Source organism: Thamnophis sirtalis, unplaced genomic scaffold (assembly GCF_051295495.1).
Source record: "Thamnophis sirtalis isolate CommonGarterSnake01/CBP01778 unplaced genomic scaffold, rThaSir2_p1.2 scaffold_1, whole genome shotgun sequence".
NCBI lineage: Eukaryota > Metazoa > Chordata > Lepidosauria > Squamata > Natricidae > Thamnophis > Thamnophis sirtalis.
Window position 1 is genome coordinate 94522008 of NW_028261381.1, and position 14033 is coordinate 94536040.

The 14033-nt window shown below is 37.5% G+C and overlaps 1 protein-coding gene across 11 annotated transcripts in view; it reads right to left on the reverse strand.

Moving 5' to 3' along the window:
- NAV2 (neuron navigator 2) overlaps nt 1-14033 on the reverse strand; it is a 598751-nt gene that overhangs the window by 195443 nt on the left and 389275 nt on the right. For all 11 annotated transcript variants that reach the window (XM_087719088.1, XM_087719097.1, XM_087719076.1 and 8 more), the window contains exon 3: nt 9361-9413. In XM_087719088.1, coding sequence (XP_087575214.1) covers nt 9361-9413 — 53 coding nt within the window. The remainder of the gene's footprint in view (nt 1-9360; nt 9414-14033) is intronic.

Sequence of the window (14033 nt, forward strand, 5' to 3'; positions counted from 1 at the left end):
AGCAATCTCTGCTCTTTAGCCATTGTTCTACACCAGCTCATGACTTCATTGTAGGCAAGATTCCTTATAGCAGGAGTATTGAGTATAGTTTATCACTCTCTAGAATGCACGCCTCATTTAAAATGTTATTTGGAATTGAAGAGTAGTTCCAAGGACAACATGGATACCAAGCAATCTCAAGCTTTCCAAAATCAGGCATGTTTGAGTCCTAGTCCCCTGCCTCCACATTTGGAATAAGTCCTTTATGTGCTGTGCAAAGCCTAATGCTGGCTTTGAATACATGGAAGTGGTATACACATGTCTTACAGCTGCAAATGCTATGTGTTTTTGAAAGACTGTGAGTGCCAGTATGTGAACATTTCCTATAATTTCCTATCAGTATAATTTTTATACCTTTTTACACATCTGAAGAAAAAGTTCATGAATTATATGATTCAGCCTCTGGTAGCGGAAACCCATACTTAAAACTTACTCTGTTTACAATAATATAGTAACATTTAAGCCACCTCAGCACCTGATCCAAAACAAATACAAGAAAGTTTGCCAAAAGGAGATTCTATGTTTTCCTTTGGTCTTTGTACAAATCTGGCAGCTTGTCCTGTTTTCAGCCACTTTTGTCATGTTCTTCCTGTTGCTGCTGAGGGAAGCTTTTTAGGCAGAACAGAGGCAAAAGAAGAAATGTGAACTGAAACCAAAGATTTTATCCACACATGAAGGGGAATGGCATCAATGAACACACAAGCAACCAAAAGATGATCAGAATCTACAGTATATGTTGAATTTCAATGTAGTACAAATCTTCTTGATAAATAACTTATAAGCAGGTTATAACATCCCAAGATATCAAAAGCATGTGGTTTACAAATGTTAGTATTCTTAAGTCTCTAACCATTTATTTATTGCTTAAATAATCTCAGGATTGTTATAATAACTAAATATTTTTTTAAGCTTGAGTATCAACAGGCCATATTGTCATATTAATTTTAAAGAAGTAAATTGAAATAAGACTATTCAAACATAAGCTAATAGGATATATTCATGCATGGGAACTAAGAGCAGTACATTATTTGATGGATTACATTCATTTAAACTATGTCAAAGAGAATTTTCCAGGGGAATGACCTTATTTCAGCATGTCTCAATCTGGATCTAGAGCTAATACAGCTGTTTACACCATAACTTCCCCAAAGCATAATGGTTGACTGAGGATTATGGGAATAGGAGTCATAGATCATAAAGGAAGGTAGGTTGAGGAAGGCTTCCTGATCAGCAAAGTTAAATACAAATGCTAGCCCAATCAGAAATAACTTATAAATTGTTCCCTTTACCACTTAGAACCACTGGTGCAGTTAATTTCACTTTTTCACCCAAATATTTTCCCTTCTCCCCAAAAATCACAAGTTTACATTTGGAGAAAAGTAATACTAAAATATTAGAAGTGACATACCTCATACAGCAATCTCATACCACGGTCAGGACAATGCCAAAAGAGAAGAAATAATCATGTTCCTATTTTTCTTGTAAACAATTGCCCAAGAACACCCATCATTTCTGTTTCAGAAACTATCCAGAAATAAGTTGCCACACACGGGTTAAATATGGCTCAGAATTATCACCTTACCGTTTAATCAGCCATAAGGTAGAATCCTGTCTCTGCTTGCCCAAGCAATCAAACCTGTCTATAGTAAATAAATAGTTGCCACTGTATTTCAATACGAATATGAATTAACTTAACCTCTAACTAACCTCTAACTACTTTTGAGAAATAATCTTCATTTATCCTGGGTTTCTATGGTCTCTTCTAAGAAAACAAAGTAAACCTTCTTCAATTGCATTAGTAGCCACTCTTTGCTTCCTGGAACCAGGATCTATCCACTGACAGTCCAACACCTTAACCACCCTACCACATTGGCTGTTTTTACTTTCTGTGCAGTTGTGAAATAAGTGTAATTCTGGCTGGAAATTCTGGATTCTTACTCTTGGGAAGGATAATGATTCCCATTAATACTTAAGCTCTGATTTCTATCTCCAGCTATTACTCAACAAGGTGAAGGAGGAATATAGTTCATAGGATTAGCTTTCTCGTATAGGTGAAACTGTCTTGTCAGCAAAATGCAGGAAACTGGGGCTGAGAGGACCTGCTACTGTGCCGGGCTGTTTGGTTTACATCACTGCTTCCTGACATGGCTAGTTGGTTCCTGCTGATTTCTTGCTTGCTATGCTATCTCGGTAGTTGAGGGATTTGCCAAGTTGAGGGACTTGGTAGTTGAGGGTAGTTGAAGCGACTGATTATGGCTAGGCTGCCTGGGCCATGTTTGACTGCAAATGATGGGGAAGCAGCAGTGGTGAAATTCATTTTTTTAAAACTACTGGTTCTATGGGAGTGGCTTAGTGGGCATGGTGTGGCTTGGTGGGCATGGCTTGGTGAGCATGGTAGGGGAAGGATACTGCAAAATCTCCATTCCCACCCTACTCTGGGGCCAGCCAGAGGTGGCATTTGCCAGTTCTCTGGACTACTCAAAGTTTCCGCTACCGGTTTTCCAGAACCTGCTGGATTTCATCTGGAAGGAGTTCTTCTAAACAAGATATGCTCAACATGTTTGGGCAATGTTTTCATTGATCCCATTTGTAGTCAAGCTTGGGGCCTGGGACATGTGGTTAAGCCCATTTCATGGCTATGTTGATTGCTATTTGTTTCCTTTCTTGGCTTCTTTTAATATTATTTGTGATTTTGTTTTGTTGTTTATTTAATTTTTAAGCACTGTTGGATACCCTGAGTCTCGGAAGCCATATAAATATTTTCCCTGCAGCGAAAATATTTTAAAGTTGACATGAACCAGTGATGAGTAAAGTTATAGTCCCCGAGAAATTTCTGAACTACAAACTAGCATCCCTCACCACTGTCAGATGTTGCAGTTCGGCACCATCTGAAAGGCCACATTTTCTGTATTATGACTTTAAATAGGACAGGTAGCCTTTAACTTACAACAGTTCATTTAGTAATCATTCAAAGTTACAAAGGCACTGAAAAATGTGGCTTATGACTTCTTTCCACAGTTAAGACCTTTGCAGGATCCCTGTGATCATGTGATCAAAATTCAGATGCTCGGCAACTGACTCATATTTATGACAATTGCTATGTCCCAAGGTCATGTGATCACCATATGCAACCATCTAATTAGCAAAGTCAATGGGGAATCCTGATTCACTTAATGACTGGGTTACTAACTTATCAACTGCATTAATTTACTTAACAACTATGGCAAGAAAGGTTGTAAAATGAGACAAGACTCACTTAAGAAATGTCTTACTTAACTACAGAAATGTTGGGCTCCATTCTGGTCATAAATCGAGGATTATCTGTATTTACTACCATTGTGTCAACAACAGCAATCATACTGGCAATATACAGAACCATCCTATACACAATGCTTCATTCTGAAGAAGGATCTGTTCACTCTGATATCAGGAAGGGGGGGCACAATATTGTTATTATTTAGATAACTTCAAAAAAATAACTTAAATGCCATCTAGATCCCGTCTACCTGAGAAAATCAGAGTCTCTAAGAATTATTATTTTCCTTGTTATGCATTTCTACAGAGCTTATATAAAAGCAAGGTCATAATGTTTTCCTGCTATAAAACTAATAAGTTTGCCTGCTGGATGTCTCTCTTTTGGAAAAAACATGGAAAGGAGATCTAGGCTTATATATAGTTTGAGCCCTTTTCTTTTGGAACCAGAGACAAATAAATACAGAGAAAAACAGGGAGATAAAATGGAAAGATAAATAGTTTCAGTTCAGTTTATTGTATTTGTATGCCGCCCTTTCCCCCCGAAGGGAGAAGCATGAAACTACTGTATTTTTCGCACTATAAGACACACTCCCCCCCCAAAGTGGGTGGAAATATCTGTGCATCTTATAGAGTGAATATTGTGGTGAAGGGAGGGGGGTTGGTGGGGCAGCTGTGTTCACTGCCACTGCCCTGGAATACTGGAATCTTTGCTGCCAAGAAGCTGATTGGTGGTTGGATCGGCCTCCCAGAATACTGCCCATCAGTTCTTCTAGGTGGCAGGGATTGCCGCTACCGCCTATCTCCACCTGTTCGCCACTGCACATTTGCTGCCACCCAATTGGCAGTGGCGAATGAGTGTAATTGATCAGCGGTGAAGATTGATGGTGAATGGGCAGTGGCGATCGGGCAGTGGTGGTGATCAGGCAGCAGTGGCGATCCCCACCACCTAGAACAGCTGATCAGCAGTATTCTGGGAGGCTGACAATTTTGAGAATTGTAATCAAGATGCAACACCTCTGGACCCTGTTAGGTAAAGGTAAAGGTTCCCTCGGACATATGTGCTAGTCATTCCCGACTGTAGGGGTGTGTGTGTGCTCATCTCCATTTCAAAGCTGAAGAGCCATTGAAGATGTCTCCATGGTCATGTGGCTGGCATGACTAAACACCCTATGCAGAGGGAGCATTTATGTTTTAATATTACCTACGTATTTGTAGGAACATAGTCTTTGATGTGCATACAATTCTGAAAAGATTTACATGAACTTTATTTGACTATTTAGTGAGAAAGAAAAGCCAAACAAGAGTTTTACCCAACCTTTCAAAAGAAATTTGGAAAAAACAAAACATGTATTATTTTCCCCTTCATGGGAATTTATTTTAAGAGTGACTCACTTTGAATATGTAAGTGTGAACAGTGTCAATACTAAGTATTCTAAAAATAGAAGTATATTTAAATAAAATAGAGCAGATTTGGTTAGAGAACCAAAAGGCTTTGTATAAACAGCTCTGCTATTAAAACAAGTTTCCAATGCAGGAAAAATATTTACCAATCATCTCGCTGTAGATTGATAAAGAACACCAATGGTCATATCCAGTGGTGGGCTGCAACTGGTTTAACAACCAGTTCAGTGATCGCGTGCACCTAACGTCCTTGCATGCAGCGTTCAAAATACAATTTGAAGCTCAGCGGCTTACCTTCTAAGGCAGCCCCAGGAAGTAGAACAGCTGTGATGTGGAAATCAGCTGTGCTTCATGAATCAGCTGAGCCAGAAAGAACAAAATATAGAACAGGATAGGGTGGGGCCATCTGATTATCGGAACTACCAGTTCGCCCAAACAGTCCGAACTGACGGCAGCCCACCACTGATCATATCCTGGTTCTCATTATTATATTGCATAAAGCACCCACTCTAAATTCTTAAACACTGCTCTAAGTATATAAACATATTCTTTGTAGTTCTCTTGAAATGACAAAGAAAATGAAGGAGTTACAGATTACGCTTGAATTCTTGCATATAGCATGGCTGTTAATTCTCTTATTGATTTCATGATGTTTTATTACTTTATTTACCTGTAGATTGAGATCGTAAATCATAGAAATGATAGTTGATCTGTTGCTTTATTAAAAACAAGATGAAAGTCGCAACAGAGCAACCCACATATATGCTGAAGGAGTCTACCTCACACATGCATTTCGAAAGCCCTTTTTGCATTATTGCCGAGGTCCACTGCAGCCAACAAATTTGAAGCAAAAATGATTTGAATGTTGGAAGCCACACAGTTATTGAATTAAAAAGCATGCAGAAGAAATATGCATGTGTGCTAAGTCTTTTCTAGGGAAAGATTTCAGTTTTTCCATCCAATGTTAACCCAGTACATGTCACACTTTGCACTTAAGAATCAGTTCAACCCATATTTACAAAACCTTTAAATGAATTCTTAAGCATCTGTAGAAATATGATGATGTATAGTCAGATAATTGTATAGATAATTCTATAGATAATCCCCATAAGATAGTAAACATCATTAATAGTATAAAAGAATTTCATAAGATTCCAGCCACTTCAGTTCAGCATTCTGAGCCGTAGTGGAGCAGTGGTTAGAATGCAGTATTGTAGGTTACTTCTGATGACTGCCAGCTGACTGCAGTTTGGCAGTTCAATTCTCATCGTCTCAAGGTGAGACTCAGCCTTTCATCCTTTCAAGGTTGATAAAATGAGGATCCAGATTGTTGGGGAAAATATGCTGACTCTATAAACCACTTAGAGAGGGCTGTAAAGCACTACTGCTCTTCTAATCTGTACTGACTATTTTCCTAATAGAGGTGAAATTTGTTTATTTACAATGAAAAGTGTTCTTGATATCCAGAATTTTTTTTAAAATGGTAATAAGATAGTCTACAAATACTGGTGTTGGATATTATTTAGTTTTTTTTTTAAATCAAATAACCAAGTGACCGTTCAAGTAAATATTTAATATTTTTAAAGGATGGTTTTACAGCAAAATTGAGATCAGCTCAGAAAAACCAGCTTCATGCCACCAACTTAAAAGTTAGACTCTCAGAAGAGGGTACAACTTCTGATAACATGTGAAATAAGTATTATTTAGATTCAGCACTGTAAAGTGGTTTGCTGAACTACCAAACCTGGACTGTAATAACTTGGAGACCATGAGATGGTACTACAGAGATATAGAAATTTGTAACTTTCTCTCCATCTAGTGGTTGTCCAAAGTTTTGCGTACGAGGTCTGATAGCAAACTTTACATATAATCCTAAACTATAATCTACAATGACTGGGTTCTTACTAAATTAAAATCAATCTGTATTTGGCTTTATAATGGAAGCAGTTTGAACAAAGCCCATATTTCAAGCAGAGCTCTTCTTTCCAAAGATTACTCAACATTATTCAAAAGAGTGTTTAAAGATTCTCAATAGTACTTATATATATATATCATTAATGAAATAAATATCTGCAATATTATGTATTGAAGAATCAATTTATGTACATTTACCCAGAAATGAATCCCATTGAACTAAATGAACTAAAGATGCAAATAAATGAAGTCCCACTTTAAACTGGTCCATTGATGATAGAATGCTGAAACTTTGAATTGTATATGCAATTAAATGATTGTTTCAATCTTCAGAAGTTCCTGATTTGTTCAATTCCTAAATGATGGCCTTTTTTCAAAATACATAGTTTCTCTAGCCAAAGGATAGTAGTATAACTTTGTCTGCCTAAATTTAGAATTTATCAGAATATTCTGCACAGATCTTGCCATGGGCAAGATGAAGAACTGATTTTCAGCATCTTCTCAGTAGTGAATTCCTTTCTTCAGAGAGATCACTTAGCACTTTCTCTCCCAACATTGAAAAGGATTATTAAAATGCTCTTATTTGAACATCTTTTTTTGTCATGGCCTGATTCCAAAATTCTTAAGCTATTAATGATGAGTTGCTTTTAATACTGAATTTCCTTATGGCCTGCTTAGTGTACATATATTAATAGTGCATTGTATTATCTTCTAATATATCAATATTTAAAATATATTAACAAAGTGTATGAAGGAAGGAAAGTATATTACCTAAGATAAATGCCAACCATTTTTAAACTATTTTTAAATGCCCCCATTTTTAAATATAACACCATACATTTCCAAACCTATCTTTGCATGGAATTTATAGTGCAAAAATGGCCAAGACCAAAAGTGACTGACTCCCTCCCTCCCTCCCTCTCTCTCTCTCCTTCCCTCCCTCTGTGTGTCTGTATGTGTGTGTGTGTGTGTGTGTTGTAGGTGTGTGTGGTGTGTGTGTGTGTGTGTGTGTGTAATGTCTTAGGTGGCCAACCACTTTCAAAGTCAGCTAAATCCGTGGTGTTAAAATGGCTTTTATTCTCCAATCGGAAATTCTCCTAAGAAAGGATATTTGGAAAGTTAATCCAGCTGGCTGCATTTATTCATGCTAGCTCTTGAAATCATTTCCGTGTTACATTTTCAAAACATCCAAGATGAGATTAAAGCAAATAAATCCAAGTGGAAATGAGAAGTCACAGAGAAGCCAAAGGCACCTTTCAGGAATCTAAGCCCAACCCAGAACAATTTAGATTCACCAGTTCACCACAAGCACCACAATTATTTCCGGGTCTAATGATATGATAAACTTGTGGTTCCTTTGTCAAGGCTATATTGCTGTGTGTCTGATGTTGCTAGCTGGATGTCTCACTACTTCCTTCGTCTACTTATGGCCAAATGTCTAGCTCCTCCTTCTAATGTGGGATCATTTATTCTAAGTATTCAATTTTTATAACAATTGCATTGGGCTACCTTCTTTCTTTGTGCGTGCATGTAAGATAACACACATGTTTTAAATTACATTGCCATTTTTCATTGCCACTACACTTAAGGCAGAGATTGCTAAAACGATGAAACTATTAGCTGAAGCTACTGAGAATATGCACTGTTTGCTTTAGGTAAAACACCATTGTGGGTAATTTGTCAGAAGATGTGATGTTCTCAGCATAACTTCTGTATAAAAACCATATGTTGCTTAATAAAACACAAATTTGTGCATTACAGCCCTGATCTTGATCATACCGGCATGCACTAACAGTGGGGTAAAATAAATCTGGGTTGTTTGTATGCAATACACATTTCAAGGGTTATGCATTTGGCTTTTAAAAAAAAGCTTTTTAGAAAGTGTACTTGAAGCTTTTGCGGAACTTTTCCATGCTATTTTTAACTAAAATGCCTTCTGTGGCCACTTGGACGTCTTAGATTGCAACATATGCAGTCCTGACATTGCTTGCTTTAAATTGCAATCAATTTATGAATGCTTTAAATTACAATTCTATATGGTATGCTCAGGCATATGTTATTCTAAGCCAAATAGGATTCCATCCAAAACAAATTTACAAAAGTTCTCCAAATATGCAGAGTTTAATAAAAGGATAATTTGCTAAGCCGTTTATTTATTATTATTGCATTTTGATAGTTGTGAAACACTGTGCTCTACTTATCCCTTTACCATATATTTCTAATTGTCTAATTGTACTTACACCTCTTTAGTATTAAATAGTATACATAAAAGCTGAGTTAGTGCTGCTTTTACTATTGCAACATGTCAATATTATGAATATATTTTATATCCATATATCTCTGTCTACATCTACTATATATCCATATTTTTATTTCTATTTATGTAGATGGTTAAACGAATTTAACAGATGTAGAATTTAGAGATATTATAATAAACCCACAAACTGGCAGGAATTGAAGCTATTTTGTTCCTGGTCAAAAAAAAAATAGTAGAAGCAATTATAAATTGACAGTTTCTATTTTTGTTGCTGTTGTTGTTATCTTTGAAGGCTGTTTAAGAACGGAATATTGATTTATTAAGTCCTAAATAGCTTGATTCAGAACACAATCCCACTGAGTTTAGACTAATTTCTTTATGAGTATATCTATAATTTAGGAAAACAGCACAACCAAATCTAATACTACATCTATCCATCAATCCACCTGCAAAAAAGGGGGGAAATTGAATTATAGAACAAAGAAAAATCTTACCATTTGAGATCTGTTCTTTGGACAGCCATTGATGTCTTCAATCTTCTCATTTGCTAAAAATGAAAAGAAAAATAATTTGAACAATACATGCACACACACCTACACAGAAACCAAATCTGTTTTAAAGACATCTGGTGTAGTTATCCAAAGCACTTGTTGCAACTAAATCAAACAGCCTAGAGTTGTGATTGCCCAATCAAAACAAATGTGTTAAACACGAAGAGTCACCCGGCTGAATATTTTTTCCTGAACCATTCTTCCTGAGACAGCTGGAGAAGGTCACTGCCATCTCAAAAGGAGACAACTGGGCTGGCAGTTTTTCTTAAAGTGATGGGCAGAGTTTAACAGCCTGATATTTCAAATCTGAAAGCAACATGCATGACTGCACCATTGATTTTTTATTTAATAAAGGGTATTAAATAAAAACATCCCAAAGAAAATTCTTATTTACTGTCTCTGGTACTGAAGTTTCTAGATGTCCAACGTCTCTCTACCAAGCCACATATACAAAGTACAATGCTCATTGTGCAAATACAGTTCCACTTTGTGTGGTAATGCAATTTAATTTTGTGATATTCAGAAGTCTAATTCAAAAGGATGCCATTTTCTCTAATCCAGCAGCTACCTCAATTATTTTGAAGCGTCATATCAAGTTATTTTGATACTGCCTCTGCAGTGAAAAGGGAGTACCTGAATGAAAGAATGCAAATAAAGAGTTCATAAATAGATTAGATCAAAGATAAAATCCTTTGGCTATCAAGATGTTGTAAACTACAATTTTCAGCAGATCTTGCCTGCATGGCCAGGAACACGGGGAATGCAATACTGTAATAATTTTGAAGAAAGCCACAAATTCCATATGCTGTATTAGCCCTTAAAAACTCATGTAAGGCATTGCAGGTGGAAGAGCAGTCATACAAACACAAGTTCACTGAAGACAGGATTGCTACTGATTTTCTAATGCTAGCCATATCCTTGGATGAGGGCAAACATAGATTTAATAATGAAAGGATCCTAATACTCTGTATATGAAAATCGGATGGATGGATGGATGGATGGATGGATGGATGGATGGATGGATGGATGGATGGATGGCTCCAGTAGGGTTTGGCAAACTTGGCTAAACACAGTTAACTTATAAAATAAAAATACCCATCTACCTTTTGTATGTAATCACAGGGCTTGCTGGATTTACGACATAGACTATTGAAAGTGATTCCATTCATACAAACATTGGCTGGTACATTTGGAAGAGTTTTACAGGCCTCCTATGGTAAATCTAACAGTTCAGCCAATGGCATCCAAGTAATCAGACAGGCAGAACAAGAAGCTAAAATGGAATTCCCTCATGACATTGCTTCCATTCGAATCCTCCAAAATGTTTTGAAGATCACTGCCAATCACTGTTGCTCCTGTTGCTCTTGGAACACAAAGCAGCAAGGAGCACCATTAGCCAATCAGAGCTCCCACCAGCTGACCAATAGGAAAGTGAAAACATCTTTTAGTCAGCGACTTGTCTCATGAGCTATGAGTTCTAAAGTAGTAAAACTCCCAGGCTCCCAACTTTACAGAAAAAAAGGAAATAATATCCCATTTCCCATGTTATCAGTACAGGTTCTGTATATTTGTATACTTGGCTTTTTTTTTTAAAAAAAAGAAGTTCTACATTACTAAGAAAGAAGATCGAGTTTTCATTTGACAATATAAATTGTCACTGCACTGTTTGATAACAACATGGCATCATAGTTTTCCAACCAGTACCTTTTTACAATGGTTACCAATCATAAGTGTTGGCTGCACTACAGTGTTTCCATATGTGTGGGAAGAAAGGAGGTGAATAATTAGAAGGTGTGAGGCAAGAAAAATCAAGTCAGGCAGTGTTGATTAACACAATATAAATCAGTAACTATTATTATGAACTATAATAAATTAGGTCAGCAACAGAATCTATTTTCTAACCCAACTGAAATATGATTCTAAACATTTAAAAACCCAAATTTAGGATGTAGTACAAATCCATAAAGCAAATTATAATCTAAACATACCTTCCAGTTAAAAGTGGACTAAACTATTTACTTTTCTAATATGAAGTTATTTTAGACATCAAAGCATAACGCCCTAACATAATTAGCCATTTTCTCAAAGAAAGGATTGAGCACCCTTTCAAGTCAAAAATGGTGAATACTGTTTACATAAGCAAGGGAAATCAAATCAGTCGGTTTCTTTTTCTTCAGGTCAATTCCTGCTAAATTTTACAAGCTGCCAAATTGAAAGTTATGGATAGGTTCCATAGTGGAACATGCAAAAAATGGAAGGGAAACAGAATTGATCTATGTAACCTTTAGGGTTACATAGTTAGGGTTAGCAGGTCTTTTCAAATTGTGAGGACCTTATGGGGCTCTATGAAGATCAAGGGGGGGGGATTAAAAGTTCATTTCAATGCAGTCACATTTCTATCACTAGTGCTTCTTGGTCTAAGAATTGTTTTTTAATAGCAGGTTCTGGAGTATGAAAAGGTTTGAAAACCCCTGATCTAGAGATAAAGGGAGCCCACTGAGCAATCTAAAAGGATGCATTCAGCAGTTTCACGTTTTCCATCATTGCAAGAATGCAAATGTTCTGGAAAGCTTATCTGAATCTTCTGATAATAGTATCAATAGGAGATCACTGGAGTCAGTCAAAGTGAAATGTCTTCTATGAAGAGGTACTTCTAATGACATAAGACTATAACTGGTAACTGAAAGGATTCTTGTGAGCTATCCAAAACCACTCAGGCGAGAAGGGTGGCTATACAAATAAATAAATAAATAAAATTCTAATATAAAGGTGATTATCCACATCTAAAGTTTATGACTATTACCCTTGTGTAGAATTTTGTGCTGTATGTCAGCACAATTGGCAGCTTGTTTAGCAGTTACCTGTAGTAACCAGTTGTGTTTTCTGTTGCAGAGGACACATTGCAATGCTGTTCTTGGGTAGGCCAGTGTGCATGGTACATAAATATCATGATGTTTGAGAAAATGATCTCAAGTAATTATAATGCTCCTAATACCTCGGTGGAAAGAGTTTTGAAGTTTTCTGCTTCTTTTTTTAAACATCGTAACTATATTATATAGCAGTGGCCCCCAATCTTTTGGGCACCAAGAACCGGTTCCATGGAGGTTGGTTCTTCTACAGATGGGGAGGGTCCATGCTTTTGTGCTCTGCCTGAATCCCACGCAGACGCGGATGGGGTACGCTCACTTGCAGCACTTGGTACCTGGCGGACCAGGGACTGGGGTCGGTCCATGGCCTGGGTTTGGGAACCTCTGTTATATAAATATAGTTATACTTCTACATAACTGAACCTTAGACTTCCACTAATATGTTTTGACACAGAATTCTGACACCTGCAGGCTACATCAATGCCAGTATAGGATCTGGAAAACAATATACAGTATCTATTGACCAGTGGTGGGTTCCAGATCGTGGTGAAACTGGTGGGGTGCAACGGGGCTGGTCATCCATCAAATGCATGCACGCAACATGCACGCAGCATGCGTATGCATACTTACTGCCCATGACACTCCGTGACACTCCAGCTACTCGGTGGAGCGTCACGCAGGCGCCGTACGCTCCGTGCGCATGCGTGGAAGCCCTGATCGGCTCAAATACAGGTAAGGATGGCGGGCAGGAGGGCCCTCCAGAGCACCGTACTGGATGGTATCTGGTGCTCCCAGCAGGCACCGTATCAGGGCGTACTGGTCATATCCCACCACTGCTATTGACCAAAATAAGTATTTGTAAAATAGTAGCCCATATATTCTCTGAAAATGAGCTTTTAGCTTCCTCTTCTTTCATGTCAAAGGAGTAAATTACATGGCTTAACTCCATGTGAAAGCATACTGTGGAGTGCCATAGCATTTATTTCTTCTTCAGGGACATTTTCAAAAGCTTAAAGGTTCATGGTGACACAATTCAAGACAACTAGCTTCTTCATGGAAACAGAAAGAACTAAGAGTCAAATGTATAGTGCAGAGCAAGAGAATGTTTTCTCTCTACCCCCACAGGGTATAGTGAAGTATTCCTTAAATATCTTTGCTGGGCAGCTGCTGGTTTACTAACTTATATATAGAATTCAAAGTGACCGGCAAACCAAATTCCTTTCAGCAAACAAAGTTCAGAGGGCAGCAATATGTATTGGCTGCCGTGATAGAGATCCTTTTGTAATGGACACATGTCAGTAGTAGCAGGAGATCAATCCAGAAAGGGCAAGCAACCTCTCAGAAAAAGATGGCGCTTAGGCAAATGGCTGAAATTCTATGGTACCTTTTTGTAGTGTATGGAGGAATGAAAGGCAAGAGATTCAAAAAAGCAGAAGTTCCAAAGGTGCTTTTTAAGGAGGTAACTGGACTTTCTTGTTTTTTTCTTTGAAGGCATTTTGCCTGCAAGGAATATAAATCCTTCCATCCCCCACTATCCTTTCAGAGCTTCTTGGATGAGAAGCAAAACGTCTTCAGAGAAAAAACAACAAGGAAGTCCAGTTGCCTCCTGAAAAAGCATCTTTGGAACAACCATGACTGAGAATCTCCATAGACAAAAAAGCAGGACACAGCATGAATACAGGTAGTCCTTGACTTACGACCACAATTGATCCCAGAATTTATGTTGCTAAGTGAGAAATTTGTTAAGCA